At 44.1% G+C, this 23367-nt stretch overlaps 1 protein-coding gene and 1 pseudogene across 1 annotated transcript; one reads left to right on the top strand and one right to left on the bottom strand.

The window, feature by feature from the left end:
- The first annotated feature begins 450 nt into the window (after positions 1 to 450).
- On the top strand, positions 451 to 1168 carry uqcr10 (ubiquinol-cytochrome c reductase, complex III subunit X). Its single transcript, XM_020484493.1, has 2 exons — positions 451 to 629; positions 841 to 1168. Exons 1-2 carry the CDS (start codon positions 489 to 491, stop codon positions 886 to 888), a joined length of 189 nt encoding a protein of 62 aa, XP_020340082.1. The 5' UTR covers positions 451 to 488; the 3' UTR covers positions 889 to 1168.
- Positions 1169 to 14178: 13010 nt separating this feature from the next.
- Positions 14179 to 22683, bottom strand: LOC109891736 (scavenger receptor class F member 2-like; annotated as a pseudogene).
- Between the last annotated feature and the right edge of the window lie 684 nt (positions 22684 to 23367).

Genomic DNA, 23367 nt, shown 5'->3' with positions numbered 1-23367 from the left:
ACTATTTCGTAGTGGTCTCGAGATGGCTATGCATATTTATGTTATGAGGCTAGTAGCATAGTATCTCTCCATGGAATACAGGCATACATTTAGCAGTGTCGTTGGGGTTAAGGTTAGGTTCAAAATCATATTTTAACAAGATTAATTGTAGAAACATGCGGGGTTTAGAAATAAGTATCACTTTGTGGCTGTGGTAATTAGTGACGACCTCGAACCGCTAGTAACTGCAACAACAGGTTGGGTGTCCTCTAGCGGGTTTGCTGTCTCTCCAGCTTAGCCACTCCGCAGTTTGCCATCATTATATTTGTATGATATGTAAGTGTTTACTCTCAAAGACCATGTATGTCATATCGTCAGTATTTTGTTTTCACGTTTACTTTGGCGCACATTGATATGACGCACATGTTTAGAACTACTTTTCCCATCATACTTCAGTTTAATTTAATATGTCGTCATTTCCTCCTTTCTCGAAATCACCATCAGTTAACATGTCGCTCGCTAAAGGTGTCTACAATTTGCTCTTCAGGAGAACATCTACTTTTGCCGTTACCATCATGGTCGGAGCAGTGTTTTTTGAACGAATGTTTGACCAGGGAGGCGATGCCATATTCGAGCAATTGAATCGGGGGGTAAGTCAACTGACAGATCTTCCCGCAGCATACGTCTGACCTTGCTAAGGACAAACGACCGCCTGCCTAGGCTTTTAGCTAACCTAGCTAGCTAGTTTATGTCCATTAGCTATTTGTTTAGCTAGCTAGTTCATTTAACTCTTCATAGGAAGGATGCATCATAGGTCGTTACACGTATAATTCAACTTGAAATGTTGTATTTTGTTTGTAGAAACTATGGAAACACATCAAACACCAATACGAAACAGAGGAGGAATAGAAGTGGCCTGGCGATGTTCCGGTGGAAAAGAAGCTCACGCCACTCTTTAGTGTTCTATTCCCCGGATTCGGTCTTCATGGACCATCCGCTGCATGGACATTGATCTGTCACGACGAGGCTGACTACTGGCTACCAGGAACTTCATGGGCGTTAGACTTGTCAGAACTCCGAAAATCATGGAAGTGTTTCCTATCAATTGTTATTGTCATGCCCTCCTGTTCCTCACAATTTGTAAATGTACTGATAAGTTAAAACTGTTAATAAACTCAACATAAACCTACACGTTTTGAATTGTAGAATCAGAAAACTAGCAAGCATTTCTTGACATTCTCTTGTTTGATAATATTATTCCCTGCCATGACTGATGTTACTTTAGTGTCATTCCATTGTACAAAATAACTCACTGTATCAAAGTTCTATAGTATAACTTGTTGACACAAACAACTCAAACTTGAAGAATTGCACCAATCCACAAGTATCAATGCTCAAGTCTAATACAGTTGATGTCAAAAGTGGGCACTGCCCTTCAGTCGGTCCCAGTAAGAACCAAAAGTGTTCTACCAGAATACTCAATACAAGCTATCAGTAGCCCTTCTTTAACAAGGCATTGCTGTCCTACGTTCCCCTCACTGGGAGAAGTGGTCAATGGCAGGGAGGAAGAGAGAGTGTTCACTCGTCAATCTGACCATGAATAGCAGACTTTCTGCCTTCCTGCCATTGGGACTTCAACCCCCATTGTTGGAGCGGAGACAAAACCATCTCGCCATTATATACAGTATCAATTTGAAGGGCTTTATTGGCGTGGGAAACATGTTTACATTGCCAAAGCAAGTGAAATAGATAAATGAACAGGAAACATTACACTCACAAAAGTGTCACAGGAATAGAGACATTTCAAACATCATACATTGTCTTAGGTACAATGTTATAATGATGTGCAAATAGTTAAAGTACAAAAGGAGAAAATAAATTAATGTAAATATAGGTTGTATTTACAATGTTTGTTCTTCACTGGTTGCCCTTTTCTTGTGGCAACAGGTTACAAATCTTGCTGCTCTGATGGCACACTGGTATTTCACCCAATAAATATGGGAGTCGATCAAAATGTGACTGTAATATGAATATGCGGGATTGTATCTCTGGTTTCATGCCACATTCAAAACTACGGGGAATACGAGGTCATATCATGACGTCAGAAGCTCTAGAAAGAGGTCCGAGTTGGAATATCGAGGTGGATGACAGGTTCAAATCGATTTTTTCAGTAGGAGCTCGTTTTTTCCCAGTTTTGAAAGTGTCATTCATGTCTGGTCACAAGTGTGACAACCAGGTCCTGCTCTATGTTGGGAACACAAGATGGAGCTATTTCCTCTATATGGAGAGTCCATCCAGCATCATTCTATCCATGTCCTGTTTATGTAATACTTTATATCCCACATCCAAGGTCGGCAGTAGCGGTGCGTGGGTAAAATCACCGGGAAAGCAAGCAAGCCCCCCATCCCATAAAAAGCAATATTACAAAATATGTGTCAATTGCATTGTTTTTTCTGTAACTTGTTAGTTCACATGCTTTGGCAGTAGGCGCCGTTTTAAGATGTGTATTTATTTCACCTTTATTTAACCAGGTAGGCAAGTTGAGAACAAGTTCTCATTTACAAGATGAGGGAGGACAATTTTTTGTCTCATGAACATTGCCTTATTTCTATTACAGCATATTGGATGACTGTCATTCATATTCCATTTACCCAGTTCAATGTAACATCGATAGGTTTAGGGTACTACATGATACTCAAATTTTCCCTATACCCATCAAGCCCATCAACCTAGCCTATGAATGAAAGTTTATCATGTAAGTGCACACAGGTCAATAGAAATTTGACAGTGACCCATTCAATACCGCCTTGCGCGCACTTGCCTGCATCTAGTTGATCTAGGGTGTAATCATTAGTCCATTAGTGGACAAATCCGGGTATGCTTATCCCTGTTCCGTTTAATTCTGTTTAATAACAGAATTGGCCGAATGAATACACCCCTGATCACACATAAACATAGTTCCTTCTCACATATATGTGCTCTCCTACATCATTGTCACTATGTAAAGTAATGTCATAGTCAACATATCTAATAGAACTAACGCACTAGTAAACCTGCTACAGTCATGCAGTAACGTTAGTGTGCAGTTCAATAAGCAGTTTAGCAGTTACACCGATGAGCCCCACTGGCATTAAATTAGTAAACAGAAATCTTACCTTCAATTGGAAGGGTTCCAGTGTTGTGTTGGATAGTCATAGCCAGCAACTGTAGCTAACATAGCATCCCTCAATTTGAGTAGACTTGGCTAGCTAGCTGCATTTGCTAGCTAAGTAAGTGAAAGCAACAACAAAAAAATCTCTCTTGCTTCTTTATTTAAAAATACATGTAATTTGTTAACTGTTCAACTATTGTCACATTTTTTGAGTCAACTACTTACCAAATGTTATGCACTGCAGTGCTAGTTAGCTGTATCTTATGCTTATAATAGATTAATTATCTGATCCCTTGATTGGGTGGACAACATGCCAGGTCATGCTGCAAGAGCTCTGTTAGGTTGGAGAACGTCCTCTCGAAGTTGTCATAATTACTGTTTAAGTCTAATGAAGGGGGTGAGAACCATGAGCCTCCTAGGTTTTTTATTGAAGTCAATGTACCCAGATGAGGACATAAGCTAGCTGTCCTCCGACTACACCATGGCACTACCCTACAGAGTGCTGTTGAGGCTAAAGTAAACATTCATTGTAAAACCATGTGTTTTAATCAATTATTCGGTGAAGTGAATATATTTAGCATAGTTTTATCAAAAAAGGATAACTTTTAAAATGTTTTACTATTTTTTATTATGAAATTCTCTGAGGATGGTCCTCCCCTTCCTCCTCTGAGGAGCCTCCACTGCTTGACATCGTGATATATAAGCCTAAGGCCGAGACAATAATTAGGCAGTGGGAGAATAAATTCAACCACACATTTGTTTCATTACAAAACCAGATAGCAACATCTGTCCTGCTGAATCGGCACCTGGACCTGTCTTGGATGGTCGCCCACGAGATCCTCCCGGTCAGGGCCGTTATGCACTCCCGGGGCATGGCGAGGACATCCACGTGCACCGACCAGGCTGCGGCCAAGATGAGTCGGTGAGGCACTTGCTCCGGGAGTGCAGAGCAGCCAGGGACCTGTGGAAGGAAGGAGGCCACCTGATCTCCCCGTGTCTGCCAGCAGGGGATGACCTGACGCCCCAGCTCGTGCTGTATGGGGTGGGCCGAAGGCCTATTCCACCGAAGGCCTTCTCCAAGGTCCACCTTCACGAGTCTGATGGAAGCCCTGTGGTCCTCCCACAACCTGCTGGTAGCGAAACGAGTAGAGACCACCCCCCAGGCAGCGGCCATGGCAGCCACGGAAGCCCTGGGGTGGTACAGAAGAAAGGGGGCCTCGACCCCAGACAAAGGGTCCCCACAACACCAAAGGTCCTGGCGGCCACGGCCTGACAGAGCTGCGGCGCCTAGGGGAGGGATCTCTTCTGGGCCCCGACGGACAGGACAGACGTTTATTCGGAGGAGCAGGAGGAGGCGAGTTTGATAACGACTCACCCCGTTCCTGTACAAAAGACCGAAGACAGCCTTTTAACAAAGTGACTTTTTAACATGTTTTCCATGTCTTAAGTCATTTTATTTCTGGTTGTTTTTATTGGTTTTAACAACATTTACTTTTTAACAAACTTTTTTGTAATACTGAAATGCTGTGTTTTATGCTTTTATGCCATTTTTATGTGTATAAAATGATGTGCAAAAATATATGAGCTGTTTTAAAGGAAATACAACAATAGAACTTCTCCAAAATAAAAATCAATAAAATCTGTCCTGTGAAATCCACAAAACATATTGCATGTAACACGGGCTCCCAAGTGGCACAGCGGTCATATCCCTGCATCTCAGTGCTTGAGGCATCACTACAGACACACTGGTTCAAATCCAGGCTTTATCACAACCACCTGTGATTGAGAGTCCTATAGGGCGCACAATTAGCCCAGCGTTGCCCAGGTTTGGCCGGTGTAGGCCGTCATTGTAAATAAGAATTTGTTCTTAACTGACTTGCCTAGTTAAATAAAGGTTAAAAATGACCCTACAGCATGGTCAAGCAAGGTAATGTTTCTGACATTTTCAGACTACTGAACAACTATTGATTTAGAACCATGGAGAGTTACAGCAAGTCGCAAAGAAAACAGGAACAGCCTCCACTATTCCAGCACCATTTCAACTTCAACATTTCTGCATCATCTAATCACCTATGTTTAGTCTAATACAGTGACAAATAAAAGATACCAAAAACGATTTAGTCCAATCAACGTAAGCTAAATATGATGTGTCTGTCCATGGTACTGATTTGTGTGTTTGTATATAGAAAAAACATGTTGACTCACCCTACTTGTAAAGAAACACCAATGCCAACTTCCTCTTTCATGTTGCCTAAACGGTCTATAACTCTGTCATCAGTACACAATTGTAGTTTTTGTTGTCCTAGGCTATTTGCTAGAATGCTTGCTTGCTAGGCCAACTTCCTTTAATGGGCAATGATGCATCAGGTGAGCTAGTTAACATTAGCATGCTACATCTGGCTACATATTGAACTTCCATCCTCTCAGGCCATGGGCACAGTGTATTAATTTATAGTTGGATTAGAATCGTCATTAGAATCATTGGCCAGTAACGAGAATTAAGTAAAATTACAAGTCCAAATCCCTATCTCCATCTATGGCTAATTTAGGAAAGGGACGATTTTAGCTAGCTAGTTAGCCACCGGAGAACAACAACACAACAAGATGCAACAATTCAAGTTTTTTTTTCTGTCAATGACGTTTGGCTTCTGATGTGATGTCATGTGATTGGTCTGAGGCCAAATCCAAACAGGCTTCCCTTGACACCTTTTGGTGCGCCAGGACCATTCACAGCTGAGCTCACCCTCTTAAGATCAATGTCTAATTTCTGACACAAAAAAAAGCAACATTTGGAGAGAAAAAAATGCAGGTGGATGATGGCTGTGCTTAGGTTAACGCAACAAAGGAAAATAAATGGCTACAGTTGACAGATTTTTAGTTATATAATACAATACATTTTTTAGGACGGGCATTTTGCCAAGCTAAACTGTGTGTAATCGGGGTAAGATACTTAGCCCAATAGAAGATTATGCCATAGGATTTCACAGAAGTGTCCCTATTTTTTACCTCACCTGCACATGAATTCTCCTTCTTCTTTGACCTTTTCCTTACACTCCATTATGTACAGTTAAACTAAACTCATAGTCTTTAAAATGAAATTTCAAGAGCAAATGGTTTTCAAAAGTTTGTAATAATTAGATTTGGGAAGAAATTCATCGGTATATATCTAATTAAATATCGATTACACACACACAGAGATACACACACACCCGCACATTAAACATTTCATAACAATAACTTAACACATTGGCATTTTCCCAGATTTTTTTATTGACACAGAGGTCGCAAATTAATCCCACCCCAGTTAAATTTGAGCATCGTGAGCCCACCTGACACTGCCACAGGTAACAGAGAGGAGCCCTTTACAGAACAAGCATTCTGCATCCCCTTCTTTTAGAGTGTTTGTTGTGGTTTTTGAACCTGGAGGAACCTTTTTTAGAAGCTGTCAGGACTGTAGCCGGCTCAACCTTTCTTTTCCTCGCCTCGTATATCCTTGGCTTGGGGAACAACCCCAATATGACCCCTACCTCTGTTTGTTGTTGTAGAACTGGTACTTAAAAAAACAAATAAACAACAAGAACTCATGATTATTGGTTCAATAAACACATTTATAATCACTCTATATCCTACTATATATTTCCTAAAATGTGTGCTGACATTTCTTTCTCTTACCAACATCCGGAGCAAGGTCACTGGAGACCTGTGGGTGCTGGGTAGGCTGTGGGGTGGAGGTTGTGGCGGAGGTTGATTCACCAGGTCACATTCGAAAGAGCCAGTGAAGACTGGTAACCCACCCAAATGGCTGTAGCCTGGGATTTTGAACTGCTTGTCTCGGTGGCGCCTCAGAGTTTTGGGTGGCACTTTAAAAGCACAGGCAGCTGCCTTAATGCCCTACCCATTTTCAATCATATTTAGGGAACAACTCAGTGCCTCTTCGCCATAGCCACCACAATCAGATAATTCTTTGAAAACTCACATCTGAAAAGGAAGTAGCTATGCTAGCAGACATTAGCTTATGCCAACTAGCTGGCTAGCATTTATTTATCTTCAGACTTTCTGCTAGTGTGGTTGCTAGGTAGCTAACTGGGCTAACCAGTGTCTAAATAGTATTTGTGAGATGCATATACAGTGCCTTGCGAAAGTATTCGGCCCCCTTGAACTTTGCGACCTTTTGCCACATTTCAGGCTTTAAAACTGATAGAGACATACCCCAAGCGACTTACAGCTGTAATCGCAGCAAAAGGTGGCGCTACAAAGTATTAACTTAAGGGGGCTGAATCATTTTGCATGCCCAATTTTTCAGTTTTTGATTGTTAAAAAAGTTTGAAATATCCAATAAATGTCGTTCCACTTCATGATTGTGTCCCACTTGTTGTTGATTCTTAACAAAAAAAATACAGTTTTATATCTTTATGTTTGAAGCCTGAAATGTGGCAAAAGGTCGCAAAGTTCAAGGGGGCCGAATACTTTCGCAAGGCACTGTATTTGGTAGCACTTATTTGTTTTTCCTTTACCTCCAACCCCTTTCCATGCATGGAACAGATGTGGGTGGGGCTAGGTCTACATAAGGGTGCTAATTTAAAAAAAATCACAAAAACTCTGACGGAGGCCGTGAGGCCAATGCGTAAGCTTATTAAATATCAGTGATACTACCAAGAGCAGTGTGCGGTTTCCTTTTTCCTTCATCTTGTTCAACTGTTGCCATGCACCTGCAAAGAGATTGCTCAGATGTGCAAGTGCCTTTTGAATTTCATGAAAACAAGCATGAAATGAGTTGCAAAATGAATAGGAAATATAGTCAAGATGTTGACAAGGTTATAGATAATTTAAATAATAATGATTGTGTCCTTCAAACTTTGCTTTCGTCAAAGAATCCTCCATTGGCAGCATTTACAGCCTTGCAGACCTTTGGCATTCTAGTTGTCAATTTATTGAGGTAATCTGAAGAGATTTCACCCCATGCTTCCTGAAGCACCTCCCACCAATTGGATTGGCTTGATGGGCATTTCGTACTTACCATACGGTCAAACTGCTCCCAAAACAGCTCAATAGGGTCGAGATCCGGTGACTGTGCTGGGCACTCCATTATAGACAGAATACCAGCTGACTGCTTCTTCCCTAAATAGTTATTGCATAGTTTGGAGCTGTGCTTAGGGTCATTGTCCTGTTGTAGGAGGAAATTGGTTCCAATTAAGCGCCATCCACAGGGTATGGTAATGGCATTGCAAAATGGAGTGATTTCCAAGATCAAGATCCCTTTTACCCTGTACAAATCTCCCACTTTACCACCACCAAATCCCCCCCAGACCATCACACTGCCTCCACCATGGTTGACAGATGGTGTCAAGCATTCTTCCAGCCTCTTTTAATTTTTTCTGTGTCTCACGAATGTTCTTCTTTGTGATCCGAACACCTCAAACTTAGATTCGTCTGTCCATAACACTTTTTCCCCCCAATCTTCCTCTGTCCAGTGGCTGTGTTCTTTTGCCCATTTTTATTAGCCAGTTTGAGATTTGGCTTTTTCTTTGCAACTCTGCTTAGAAGGCCAGCATGCCAGAGTCGCCTCTTCACTGTTGACGTTGAGACTGGTGTTTTGCGGACACTATTTAATGAAGCTGCCAGTTGAGGACTTGTGAGGCTTCTGTTTCTCAATCTAGACACTCTAACGTACTTGTCCTATTTCTTGCTCAGTTGTGCACCGGGGCCTCCCACTCCTCTTTCTATCCTGGTTAGAGACAGTTTGCGCTGTTCTGTGAAGGGAGTAGTACACAGCGTTGTACGAGATCTTCAGTTTCTTGGCAATTTCTCGCCAAAGGGGGAGGAGATGCAGTTTACTGCAGAGATAGCCTGCAAAGTAATGTCATACTTTCCAGGTCCATACCCAAACAGTTCGAACTACTAATTTTGAAAATTACTCTCTCCAGAAATAAGTCTCTCACGGTTGCCGCCTGCTACCGACCCCCCTCAGCTCCCAGCTGTGCCCTGGACACCATTTGTGAATTGATCGCCCCCCATCTAGCTTCAGAGTTTGTTCTGTTAGGTGACCTAAACTGGGATATGCTTAACACCCCGCCAGTCCTACAATCTAAGCTAGATGCCCTCAATCTCACACAAATCATCAAGGAACCCACCAGGTACAACCCTAACTCTGTAAACAAGGGCACCCTCATAGACGTCATCCTGACCAACTGGCCCTCCAAATACACCTCCGCTGTCTTCAACCAGGATCTCAGCGATCACTGCCTCACTGCCTGTATCCGCTACGGAGCCGCAGTCAAACGACCACCCCTCATCACTGTCAAACGCTCCCTAAAACACTTCTGTGAGCAGGCCTTTCTAATCGACCTGGCCCGGGTATCCTGGAAGGACATTGACCTCATCCCGTCAGTTGAGGATGCCTGGTCATTCTTTAAAAGTAACTTCCTCACCATTTTAGATAAGCATGCTCCGTTCAAAAAATGCAGAACTAAGAACAGATACAGCCCTTGGTTCACCCCAGACCTGACTGCCCTCGACCAGCACAAAAACATCCTGTGGCGGACTGCAATAGCATCGAATAGTCCCCGTGATATGCAACTGTTCAGGGAAGTCCGGAACCAATACACGCAGTCAGTCAGGAAAGCTAAGGCCAGCTTCTTCAGGCAGAAGTTTGCATCCTGTAGCTCCAACTCCAAAAAGTTCTGGGACACTGTGAAGTCCATGGAGAACAAGAGCACCTCCTCCCAGCTGCCCACTGCACTGAGGCTAGGTAACACGGTCACCACTGATAAATCCATGATTATCGAAAACTTCAATAAGCATTTCTCAACGGCTGGCCATGCCTTCCGCCTGGCTACTTCAACCTCGGCCAACAGCTCCGCTCCCCCCGCAGCTCCTCGCCCAAGCCTCTCCAGGTTCTCCTTTACCCAAATCCAGATAGCAGATGTTCTGAAAGAGCTGCAAAACCTGGACCCGTACAAATCAGCTGGGCTTGACAATCTGGACCCTCTATTTCTGAAACTATCTGCCACCATTGTCGCAACCCCTATTACCAGCCTGTTCAACCTCTCTTTCATCTCGTCTGAGATCCCCAAGGATTGGAAAGCTGCCGCAGTCATCCCCCTCTTCAAAGGGGGAGACACCCTGGACCCAAACTGTTACAGACCTATATCCATCCTGCCCTGCCTATCTAAGGTCTTCGAAAGCCAAGTCAACAAACAGGTCACTGACCATCTCGAATCCCACCGTACCTTCTCCGCTGTGCAATCTGGTTTCCGAGCCGGTCATGGGTGCACCTCAGCCACACTCAAGGTACTAAACGATATCATAACCGCCATCGATAAAAGACAGTACTGTGCAGCCGTCTTCATCGACCTTGCCAAGGCTTTCGACTCTGTCAATCACCATATTCTTATCGGCAGACTCAGTAGCCTCGGTTTTTCGGATGACTGCCTTGCCTGGTTCACCAATTACTTTGCAGACAGAGTTCAGTGTGTCAAATCGGAGGGCATGCTGTCCGGTCCTCTGGCAGTCTCTATGGGGGTGCCACAGGGTTCAATTCTCGGGCCGACTCTTTTCTCTGTGTATATCAATGATGTTGCTCTGCTGCGGGCGATTCCCTGATCCACCTCTATGCAGACGACACCATTCTATATACTTTCGGCCCGTCTTTGGACACTGTGCTATCTAACCTCCAAACAAGCTTCAATGCCATACAACACTCCTTCCGTGGCCTCCAACTGCTCTTAAACGCTAGTAAAACCAAATGCATGCTTTTCAACCGGTCGCTGCCTGCACCTGCATGCCCGACTAGCATCACCACCCTGGATGGTTCCGACCTAGAATATGTGGACGTCTATAAGTACCTAGGTGTCTGGCTAGACTGCAAACTCTCCTTCCAGACTCATATCAAACATCTCCAATCGAAAATCAAATCAAGAGTCGGCTTTCTATTCCGCAACAAAGCCTCCTTCACTCAAGCCGCCAAGCTTACCCTAGTAAAACTGACTATCCTACCGATCCTCGACTTCGGCGATGTCATCTACAAAATGGCTTCCAACAACACTCTACTCAGCAAACTGGATGCAGTCTATCACAGTGCCATCCGTTTTGTCACTAAAGCACCTTATACCACCCACCACTGCGACTTGTATGCTCTAGTCGGCTGGCCCTCGCTACATATTCGTCGCCAGACCCACTGGCTCCAGGTCATCTACAAGTCTATGCTAGGTAAAGCTCCGCCTTATCTCAGCTCACTGGTCACGATGGCAACACCCATCCGTAGCACGCGCTCCAGCAGGTGTATCTCACTGATCATCCCTAAAGCCAACACCTCATTTGGCCGCCTTTCGTTCCAGTACTCTGCTGCCTGTGACTGGAACGAATTGCAAAAATCGCTGAAGTTGGAGACTTTTATCTCCCTCACCAACTTCAAACATCAGCTATCTGAGCAGCTAACCGATCGCTGCAGCTGTACATAGTCTATTGGTAAATAGCCCACCCTTTTCACCTACCTCATCCCCATACTGTTTTTATTTATTTACTTTTCTGCTCTTCTGCACACCAATATCTCTACCTGTACATGACCATCTGATCATTTATCACTCCAGTGTTAATCTGCAAAATTGTAATTATTTGCCTACCTCCTCATGCCTTTTGCACACATTGTATATAGACCCCCCCTTTGTTTTCTACTGTGTTATTGACTTGTTAATTGTTTACTCCATGTGTAACTCTTTGTTGTATGCTCACACTGCTATGCTTTATCTTGGCCAGGTCGCAGTTGCAAATGAGAACTTGTTCTCAACTAGCCTACCTGGTTAAATAAAGGTGAAATAAAAATATATATATATATTTTTTCTCAGAACAAGAATAGACTGACGAGTTTCAGAAGAAAGTTATTTGTTTCTGGCCATTTTGAGCCTGTAGTCGAACCCACAAATGCTGATGCTCCAGACACTGAACTAGTCTAAAGAAGGCCAGTTTTATTGCTTCTTTAATAAGCACACAGTTTTCAGCTGTGCTAACATAATTGTAAAAGGGTTTTCTAATGATCAATTAGCCTTTTAAAATAATACACTTGGATTAGCTAACATAACGTGCCATTGGAACACAGGAGTGATGGTTGCTGATAATGGGCCTCTGTACGCCTATGTACATATTCCATAAAAAATCTGCCTTTTCCAGCTACAATAGTCATTACAACATTAACAATGTCTACACTATATTTCTGATCAATTTGATGTTATTTTAATGGACTATTTTGTTTTGCTTTTATTTTAAAAACAAGGACATTTCTAAGTGACCACAAACTTTTGAACGGTAGTGTATTTTGATTTGTCTAACACTTTTTACTACATGATTCATAGTTTTGATGTCTTCACTATTCTACAATGTAAAAAATAGTAAAGATTAGAAAAACCCTTGAATGAGTAGGTGTGTACAAACTTTTGACTGGTACTGTATGTTTGTGTGTGTGTGTGTGTGTGTGTGTGTGTGTGTGTGTGTGTGTGTGTGTGTGTGTGTGTGTGTGTGTGTGTGTGTGTGTGTGTGTGTGTGTGTGTGTGTGTGTGTGTGTGTAAAACTAGATGTCATTTAATTGGATTATATCCACAGCTGTTTCTAAATGACAATGTTTTTGATAAATTTACCTCAAAATCGTTTTGATTTTTAACAAGATTAGTAGCAGCCAGAGGAACTGTTTAAAAATAATGGAATCAGGAGGAAATAAGCATGATTTCCAGGATCCTACAATCAGGATTTTTTGAAAACCTGGGAATTTGGGGAAAGTTACCAGATTTTTGAAACCCTAGTCACATCATAAAACTCTGATCGTGTCTGTTCATTCTGGGTCGTTTTATGGCTGTGTTTCCAATCATTACATTTCATGTTGTCTGCATTTTCCATTCCTGTTTCTGCAAACAGTAAATGAAAAGAACATGTTGTAGCCTACACAGAAGGTCCACAATGTCCTATTCATACCACAGTGAGTATAGACTAGACACTTACAAACAGGTAATCATGCCCACAGAAAAGTCCTGCCAATTGCTTGCGGTGTGAAATACAGTCCTTTTGGAGCCATGGCCCATATCCAAAGAATATTAATTTATGCTACATTTCAGAAAAATACAATTATCAATGAATGATCCTGTACCGTCTTGGCATTCAAAAGACATTAAGACAACAATTTCAACCATATTTAGGTAACAAATTTTGTTTGTTACTGTGGTCTAGTTTTCCAATTAGGCCGTTCTGACAGTTAGGTGTATATATCACTCTAGGTTTTCTGCTTTGCCTAGCAGAAAATATTAGCTTTTTTCCTCAACTCCAGCGATGTAATGGCTACCAGATGTTAATGCTTTCATAGGGTGTCTATGGTAGCCACTGTCTCCCAATAGTATTCTGGGACATGGTTGAGTTGGCAGTTGCTTCTCAATGCTTGGCATTCCGTTATGGACCAAGCTCCAGGGAGATGTTTAAACAGGCAGTCAAAACATAATTCTAGTCCTCATCCCACCACTAGGCCCCATACTTTTTCCGCAGTAAAACTTATAGAATTAAATAATGATGCGATAGTGCCTATGCATGCAGCCATGCACCCATTCATGTCTTGAAAGCATCAATATGATCGACCTTTCACAACAAGGCAGCTGGTCATCTGCCAGTCTTACTGTGTGGCTTATGTTAAATTATTTTCAGGACTTTGTTGCTCTTAAATGGGTCTTTGCTTTGTCTGAGAGCGAATGAGAGATGTTCCTGTCTAAGCAGGTCACAGCATGGATTCAGGATGACCGGCACCAACAGTCTGTAATCAATTAAACACCATCTGATCTTCTGTAGCCTTTACAGCTGCATCAAAGTCTACCATTCCCCCAAAAAACTGCACACACAACTGCAGCACATGTGTCAGACAGCCACAGGGCCCTCAACACAGACCCCAAGCTGTTCTACCATCAACACAACACACCTCTTGTTTGTCTGAGGCGCTGATGTGGCTTCACAGTTCTGGGCAGTGGGATCGGCTTTCCAACTTAAAACATTTAGGAGATGCAAATTCCAGGTTTTTGGGGTGTTTGGTTTATTCAATATGAGCAAATTAGCAAATGTTGGGTACAATAATGACGATTGATCAAGGTAAATAAGTATTCAGACCTCCTAGCACTCACTGTTATACAATACATGGATTTGAGAATAGCTAGGAAAATAAAAAGTTAAAATAGAAAGACTACTGCATTATATCATAACATTTCTCAATATGAAAAACACCCACAGAAGGGAAAATATTCCATCGATATTCGATTTGGTGCAAAACACAATAAAACAAATGTGTCCCAAAAAATATTTCAGACATCTCAACATGTGCGTTGTTTTCTCAGAATTGAAAATCAACAACACTGACCACACTAACTTGCAGCCTGAGGTGGCGTCACTGCAACCCTTGGAGCAATAGTCTTTGTTTTTGAGTCTATATTTCCTTCCCAGTTTTTTTTCGAGGAGGCTTTGTCATTGGGTCCTTCTTTACTGTGGAGTCTCCCTTCTCTGAACTGCTTTCAGAGTGGTGAGAGTCCTGTTTCTCTGGGATTTTGGCTTCTTTAGATGGCGTATCTGGCAGAGGCTTCTGTGAACTATCGGATGTGGGAAGCAGAGCCTTTGCTCCAGTCTTTTGGGGCAAGGTGGGCTTCTTTCTATGGGACTGGAGGTGAGACAGGCTCTCCTCACAGCAGCCTGTCTCACTCCTGTTCAGGCGCTGAGTCTTTTCCTTCAGCTGAGCAGCTAAGAGAGAGGCTGCCTCCGAGTGTATGTTCAGTTGGTTAACCTCCCTGTTTAGGGATAAACTGGGGCTCTTCTCTGCGGACTCTCTTTGGTTTTCAGGCTTCCGGTCACCACGGAAGTTGCCCATTTTCCTGAGGACACTCTGCACTGCCCCGTTGATGTGCTCTATCTGCAACATACCAGATCTGCTTTTAGTTGGCTTCTTCTCCCCTTGGAAGCCAGCCCCATCTGTACATGCAGCCTCTGCGGCATTGGGAGCTTGCTGCTTGTTGGCTTTCTTCCTGGAACTCGTTTTCTCCTCAGCCACAGTCTTTTCCTGACATATATTATTCTGTTTCGGCCCAGGAGATGCATGGACCCAGGATAGCTTTGGCTTTGTGGAGGAGTCTGGTGGTCGAGGTTTAACTCTCTCAGCAGCTGTAGGCTTTGCATTGTCTTTGACAGTGTTTGACACTACACTGTTCTCCTTGCTGGACTGCTGGGGTGGCTGCGGAGCATGGGCCCGGAGGAGGATGCTGTTGGCTGACTCTGTGCCACTGCAGGAGCCCTCATTCTCTGAGGACTTCTGGAGTGGCAGCTCACTGATGTTAACTGAGACCTGCATAGTCATGGCCATGTTCTCCGGCAATGTGTCTACCTCAGAGATATCATCATAATCAGCCAGTACTCTAGTCTCTGTTGTGTCGATTCTGTTCCCTTTATTTTTGTTCTGTTCTCCAGGTTCTAGAGAGAGGAGAGAGTTCAAACGACAATCATGTTCTTTTCAAATAAATAAACGACAAGCAGAATCAGACTCCCCTTTCAAACCTGAGATGTTGAGGAAATAAAATACAATGCTCTGGGAATGTTTTAAAAGCTGTATTTCCTGTTGATGTTTACTCTTGAAACTAGGGCCTTAATTGGATGACATGGCAGCAGATTAGTAATTGTATTTGGGGTAGATCAGCTTTAATAGTGCTGATAGATTGTGGCTTCCATCAATGTAATTGTCTGTATCATTTCCAATCCCCCATATATATTTAAAAAAAATACATATACACATATATACACTGTTCAAAAAAATAAAGGGAACACTTAAACAACACAATGTAACTCCAAGTCAATCACACTTCTGTGAAATCAAACTGTCCACTTAGGAAGTAACACTGATTGACAATACATTTCACACGCTGTTGTGCAAATGGAATAGATAACAGGTGGAAATTATAGGCAATTAGCAAGGAGTGGTTCTGCAGGTGGTGACTACAGACCACTTCTCAGTTTCTATGCTTCCTGGCTGATGTTTTGGTCACTTTTGAATGCTGGCGGTGCTTTCACTCTAGTGGTAGCATGAGACGGAGTCTACAACCCACACAAGTGGCTCAGGTAGTGCAGCTCATCCAGGATGGCACATCAATGGGAGCTGTGGCAAGAAGGTTTGCTGTGTCTGTCAGCGTAGTGTCCAGAGCATGGAGGCGCTACCAGGAGACAGGCCAGTACATCAGGAGACGTGGAGGAGGCCGTAGGAGGGCAACAACCCAGCAGCAGGACCGCTACCTCCGCCTTTGTGCAAGGAGGAGCAGGAGGAGCACTGCCAGAGCCCTGCAAAATGACCTCCAGCAGGCCACAAATGTGCATGTGTCTGCTCAAACGGTCAGAAACAGACTCCATGAGGGTGGTATGAGGGCCCGACGGGGGTTGTGCTTACAGCCCAACGCCGTGCAGAACGTTTGGCATTTGCCAGAGAACACCAAGATTGGCAAATTCGCCACTGGCCCCCTGTGCTCTTCACAGATGAACCAAAGGCTCAGATGAACCAAAGGCTCTCCATGGTCAGGGCTTGACAGTACCCCCCCCCCCCCCCCCCCCCCAAAGGTGCGGACTCTGGATCCGGCCATCGCGCCGGGCTGAACGCCGTGCCTGGACTGGGTATCGGCGCAAAGGAGGACTCCGGGCATGGAGTTGGGTTGGACGCCGTGCCTGGACTGGGCACCGGCACAGAGGAAGGCTCTGGCCATGGAGCTGGGTTGGCCGCCGTGCCTGGACTGGGCACCGGTGCAGAGGAAGGCTCCGGCCTTGGAGCTGGACTGGATTCCGTGCCTGCACTGGGCACCGGCGCAGAGGAAGGCTCCTGCCCTGGAGCTGTACTGGGCACCGCTCCTGGACTCTCTGGACCATTGACCGTTACAGGAAACTCCGGGCTGTTTACCATGCCTGTTAGCTCCGGACCGTTGACCGTCACAGAAGGCTCCGGACCATTGAACGCCGCCTGGAGGTTCCGGACCGTTGACCGTCGCTGGAGGTTCCGGACCGTTGACCGTCGCTGAAGGTTCTGGACCGTGGACCGTCGTTGGAGGTTCTGGACCGTTGACCGTCGTTGGAGGTTCCGGGACCCCGAAACGTCGCCGAAAGCTCTGGACTGGGAACCGTTGCCGGAAGCTCTGGACTGGGAACCGTCGCCGGAAGCTCTGGACTGTGAATGCGCACTGGAGGCCTAGTGCGTGGAGCCGGCACAGGTGGCACCGGACTGGTGACACGCACCTCAGGTCGAGTGCGAGGACCAGGCACAGGACGTACCGGACTGAGGATACGCACTTCAGGGCGAGTGCGAGGGGCTGACACAGGACGTACCAGACTGGGGAGGCGCACTGGAGGCCTGATGCGTGGAGCCGGTACAGGTGGCACTGGACTGGTGACACGCACTTCAGGGAGAGTGCGGGGAGCTGGCACAGGACGTACCAGCCTGGGGAGACGCACTGGAGACCTGGTGCGTGGAGCCGGCACAGGTGGCACCGGACTGGTGACACGCACTTCAGGGCTAGTGCGGGAAGCTGGCACAGGATGTACCGTACTGGGAAGGCGCACTGGAGGCCATATGCGTGAAACCGGTGCAGATGGCACTGGACTTGTGTCACACTCTTCAGCATGCCTGTGCTGCAGCATTCTCATCGCGACCACCTCTCTCCGGAATTTTTCATCAAATTCCTCCTCCGACTCCCAAACAGGCTCTGGCACTCTTCGCTGCTCAACCGCCAGCTCCATGTGCCCCCCCACAACAGATTATTGGGGTTTCTGTGGCCGCAGTCCCCGTCGTCGCTGTCCCCCTATGCTCCTTGGTGACTCCCACAAAGGAAGGGTCTCGTTTCCTCTCATTGTCCTCCCAAAAGTCCAAAACTCCCTTACCTCATTTTCACACTGCTTGGTCCTTTGTTGGTGGGATATTCTGTCACGAACGTGTGGAGAGACGGACCAACTCACAGTGTGATTGGAGTTCCACATCTTTATTTTTTTGTGAAACTTAAAACAAACCAAGAAACAAACAACGACCGTGCAGTACTGAGGTGCAACATGCACTCACTCAAAAACAATATCCCACAAAGCAGGTGGGAACAGGGAACCCTTAAGTATGATCCACAATTAGAAACAACGATAATCAGCTGCCTCTAATTGGGAACCATACTCAATCCCAAAACATAGAAATAAAATGACTAGAACACCCCCCTAGTCACGCTCTGACCTAAACATCATGGAGAACCAAAGGCTCTCCATGGTCAGGGCGTGACACATAATATGGACTTGGTCCACCCCTACCTTGTCACAACACCAACTGATTGGCTCAAACGCATTAAGAAGGAAAGAAATTCCACCAATTAACTTTTACAAGGCATTCCTGTTAATTTAAATGAATTCCAGGTGACTACCTCATGAAGCTGGTTGAGAATGCCAAGAGTGTGCAAAGCTGTCATCAAGGCAAAGGGTGGCTACTTTGAATAATCTAAAATCTAAAATATATTTTGAATTGTTTAACACTTTTTTGGTTACTACATGATTCCTACATGATTCCATATAGTAGTAAACGAAGTAGTACTACTTGCACAAACTCATTTGCTAGTAGAAAATAGTAAAAATAAAGAAAAACTCTTGAATGAGTAGGTGTGTCCAAACTTTTGACTGATACTGTATATATTATTATTTTCCCCTAACCCTACCACCACTCCCTAATTGGAGTAAACTAATGGACAACAACAGAGGGGGTTTTAATGCAGCATGCAGTATCATCCAGGAGTGACAGGGAAGATTTAGTTTGTGACACTCACCGTCAGGGACAGCATAGACATGTCCATCCTCTGTGGTCTCTGCGGAAGAGGAGGCTCGGGACGTCCCGCAGGTGGTGGGTTGCTCCGCTGCGGAGGGGGGCTCGATGAAACTACAGTTGAAAGTATTCTCATGGTCATGGTGGGACACTGTAGAGAACAGAAACAGAGCTTCTAACCCCTAGAACCTACATCCACTAAAGATGTGTACTTATCTGTTGACAATGATAAGACACTGAACTCACTGTCACAGCCATTCAGAGAGAAAGCAAAGCAAAATACCAAGGATGAAGGATGCTACTTTGAATATATTGGGATTTGGATGGTTTATCATCAATCATGCGAACCCGGTGAAAACACACATTAACATGGATGATAAACAATGAACAGCAAGTATGACAGAAATGCAAATGAGTTTGTGCAAGTAGTACATACCATCAACTTTTGGTAGCTTCTGCCGTCTCAGTGGGATGCAAGGAAGCTTAGAGCTGATTCGTGTAAACCCTTCACAGAGTCTTTTGGATTTTTTCTCAGGGCTAAAAGCAAACAACAGACAAACAAAACAAGCAGTAAAGTCTGAGTTTAAATCCAACCAATGTGACAATATCTCATGATGTACTGTGCCCAATACAAACAACAAAGAATCTGTGTTTTCATTGTGTTTCCACTTGACTTACTCGTTCTGTTTGTTCTGTCTACAGATACAGCAGCAACACAACAAGGAGAGGAGCAGGGGGAGGAGACAGGTGACCAGCACCCCTGCTGCCATCACACCCATCCTCTGGTTAGGCTCTGTTTAAAGAGCAGAGGTCACTAATCTGTCACCATTGCCACAGAATAAACATATTTTCTAAAATAAATATTGTCCCTAAGTGTTTTTATGGTGGATACATACGATACCAATAAGCTTTCTGGAAAAAGCATACATGTACATTACAATTTTTTCCCTCATCACATAACATACATCTGTTTCAGGAAAGGTTTTTACGTAGGTTGCATGCTCCAGTCACTGTGTTGCAGTTGTTGTCATGGCAGGAACAGATCTGAGTACACTTAACCCCATACTGACCCGCTGAACCATCTCACATTACAGCTGCATAGGAAAGAGAGGCAAACGACATGGCTGAAAACAATATGGTCTTTGCACTATTTTTGCATGTTGAAATGTTTTGCACTCACTAGGCACCAGAGAAGCCAGGGTCACAGAGACACTCTCCTGTAGCGAAGTGACACATCCCATTGAAACAGCTGTTGCAGTTATTGACACAGTTCTCTCCATAGGTTCCATTCAGGCACTTGAGCTCACATCTGTAAAGACAAAAATGGTTGAAAAAACTCTAATTATAATTAGAGTTTTTTAATTTCCTTCTCATAATTTCTCTACAATCATCTACATTTGATTATTCAAATCAAATCAAATGTTATTGGTCACATACACATGGTTAGAAGATGTTATTGTGAGTGTAGCAAAATGCTTGTGCTTCTAGTTCCGACAGTGCAGTAATATCTAACAACTAATCTAACAATTATACAACAACTACCTAATACACACAAATCTAAGTAAATGGATGGAATAAGAATACATACATATAAATATTGATGAGCAATGACAGAGTGGTACACTTGTAGGCAAGATGCAATAGACGGTATAAAAATACAGTATATACATATGGGATGAGTAATGCAACGTATGTAAACATTATTAATGTGGCATTATTAAAGTGACTAGTGATCTATTTATTAAAGATGATGAATGTGACAGGAAGCTCATAATCCTATTCATACCGATCACCCATCCAACCAGGGTTGCAGTGGGGGCAATTGCCGTCGATGCGGTTGCAGAAGTGTCCATCTTTGCAGGGTGAGCACACATCCTCGCAGTTTCCACCAAAGGACCCAGGAGCACACATCTGGTCACACCTGGTGCCATTCCAACCGCGTTCACATGCAACGCAACGTCCCTCTGCCACCTTGCAGGGCTGTTGGCCTTTACAGTGTCCACACCTGGAAGAACAGTAAGACCAAGTCCTCAGTAGCATTATAACGCAACATGAATAGCATGGACTAACTCAACTCATAACTGTCATACGCATGCTAAACTAGTGTTCCAAATGGTTGGTTCCCTTACAGCTTCTGCCACAGGCTTTCAGCCAAGGCTAGTTCCCTTGTTGCTAGAAACTGGATTGCGGCCATAGGTATTGGTTTTGGTTGCCAACAGCTTTAGGTGGCCAAAAAACTCTAGGTGGGTCACAGCTCAAAACAGTTTGTCAATCACATTCAATTTTACAGCTTCACCACATGTCTACCACAATGGGCACAGTACAGCAGACTGAAAGAGAAAAGAGCAAAGACATGTTTGTCTTATCCAGCTAATTAACCTCTGTGGTTCCAACTAAGTTATCTTTGTCCAACACAGCTGTGTCGCAAACCTGTTTCTGCAATTCTGTCCGTAGAACCCAGCTGGACACGGCTCCCTGCAAAACCTCCCTCTGAATCCTGGCCTGCAGGTGCACGATCCATCCGCCTGGTTACAGCGTCCATGGATACACTGACACATGCGCTCGCAGTAAGTACCCCACAAACGCTGTCGACACCTGCAGCGCCCGGTGAGCTGGTCACACGGAGAACCGTTGCAGGCACATTGAGCACCACAGTTCCTTCCATACCAGCCGGGGTTGCAGTGGCACTGGCCCGTTCCCACATCACACACAGAGTTGATGCTGCAGTGACAGTTGGTGGAGCACTGTGAGCCCCAGAAGCCTGCGTAGCACGTACAAGCGCCTGTCTCCTGGTTGCATTGGCCCTTCTGGCAATCGCAGGCTCTCTCACAGTTTGGCCCCCAGCGATTAGGGTTACAGGTGCAGGCCCCAGTGACATCCTCGCAACTCCCGTTGGGATGGCAGTCACACTTACCCCTACAGTCAGGTCCCCAGAACTGGGACGGACATTCTACAGGGAGGATGAAAGGCAAATATGTATCAATAATGAGATCATTTGTGTACTAAGTTCTCTCTGGACGTAGGCTACGTAGTTCTGAGTAGTAGGCTACCTGGACTGGCTGTATGTGAAAATGGCTAACTTATTAATGCCTCAGGAGCTTAGTTCAGCTGTTGTACCCCATCAGAACCCAAAATATAAGCTTGTTTTACTCCAATGTTTGTAAACAGAGTAAATGTAAACACACATTATATAGCCTCAAAACCAGGTTAAAACTATACTTTTTGGATTGTCAGTCCATGTATCTATAGCTCTGTCTATGAATTGGAGAGTGTTCACATTTCTCCAGCCCCATCCCTAAGCTTTTTGATATTGTTTCAACAGCTGATTACCGCTTTATTGATTGCTGTGAGGTAGTAGCAGGATACTTACTCATGTCACAAGTGGCTCCAAAATAACCAGAACGACAGCGGCATTCGTTGGGTCGCACACAACGAATGTTGTGTTCTCTTTGCAGGTGAAGTTACTCTCACAAATTGCTGAAGGAAAACAATTGAGCGAGTTAGTTCACATTAAATGGTTATTCTTTTAGAAATGAAAGAGGAAATGGTTGTGAAGTCTACTCCCAATGATCGGACTCAGGTTTGTTAATTGCTATAAAAGAGGCGTTCGACTACTCACGTATTAAGCACTCATCTCCTTGCTGTGCGAAGCCACTACAGCATTGGAGCCTGTCAGATATGGGAGGGAGAAACAAATGATCTGTATTTGATTAATATAAACTAACGTCATTTAACTCTTTCTCTCAAAACTAACATTATGATCACATTTCAATCATGACAGATAGTCTAATAAATCTAAATATTAAACATGATCCTAATCAGGTTGAGATGCAAATCGGTCACAGCATTCAAAGTGCAGGGAATTACTGGCACAAAGAAAAAACGCGGCAGTAGACCAAATAAGTGGAGATCTGAGGAAGGTTACAGTATCTGTGTGTAGAAGGGCTTGGGTATTCAGAGAATATCAAACAATGTCGAAAAAATATATATGCATGTTTATCTACATTCACTGACTTAAATCAGGCTGCTGTAATAGTTTTGTCCATCAATGTCAAGCCTAAAACTTATTTAAAACAGGGACACAATCACTTACCCAGCTTCGCATACATTTCTACCTCTGGGATTTAGTTCTTGGCTGTAAATCCAAAAAAAGAAGAAATTTAGAAGCACAATTACAAAGACATTTCTGGTTGTTTCCATGTTGTGATGAACACCATCCCTCCAAGGGCTTTCCCGTGGAATTATGTCTGACTTTCTTCCAAAAAGCACTGAAACTATTTTTCTATGTTGTCCAAAAAGTTACCCATCCAGAGGGTGGCGGTATGCTCTAGTAAATGAAGTAGCCTACCGGTAGGCTGTTAGCACAAAGTCTGTGCTTCAATGACAATTTGCAAATTCGGTATGAAGAAGTAAT

The sequence above is a fragment of the Oncorhynchus kisutch genome, linkage group LG6, assembly GCF_002021735.2.
Source record: "Oncorhynchus kisutch isolate 150728-3 linkage group LG6, Okis_V2, whole genome shotgun sequence".
NCBI lineage: Eukaryota > Metazoa > Chordata > Actinopteri > Salmoniformes > Salmonidae > Oncorhynchus > Oncorhynchus kisutch.
The sequence above is the reverse complement of the archived record's forward strand: the minus strand, read 5'-3'. Positions and strand labels throughout refer to the sequence as shown.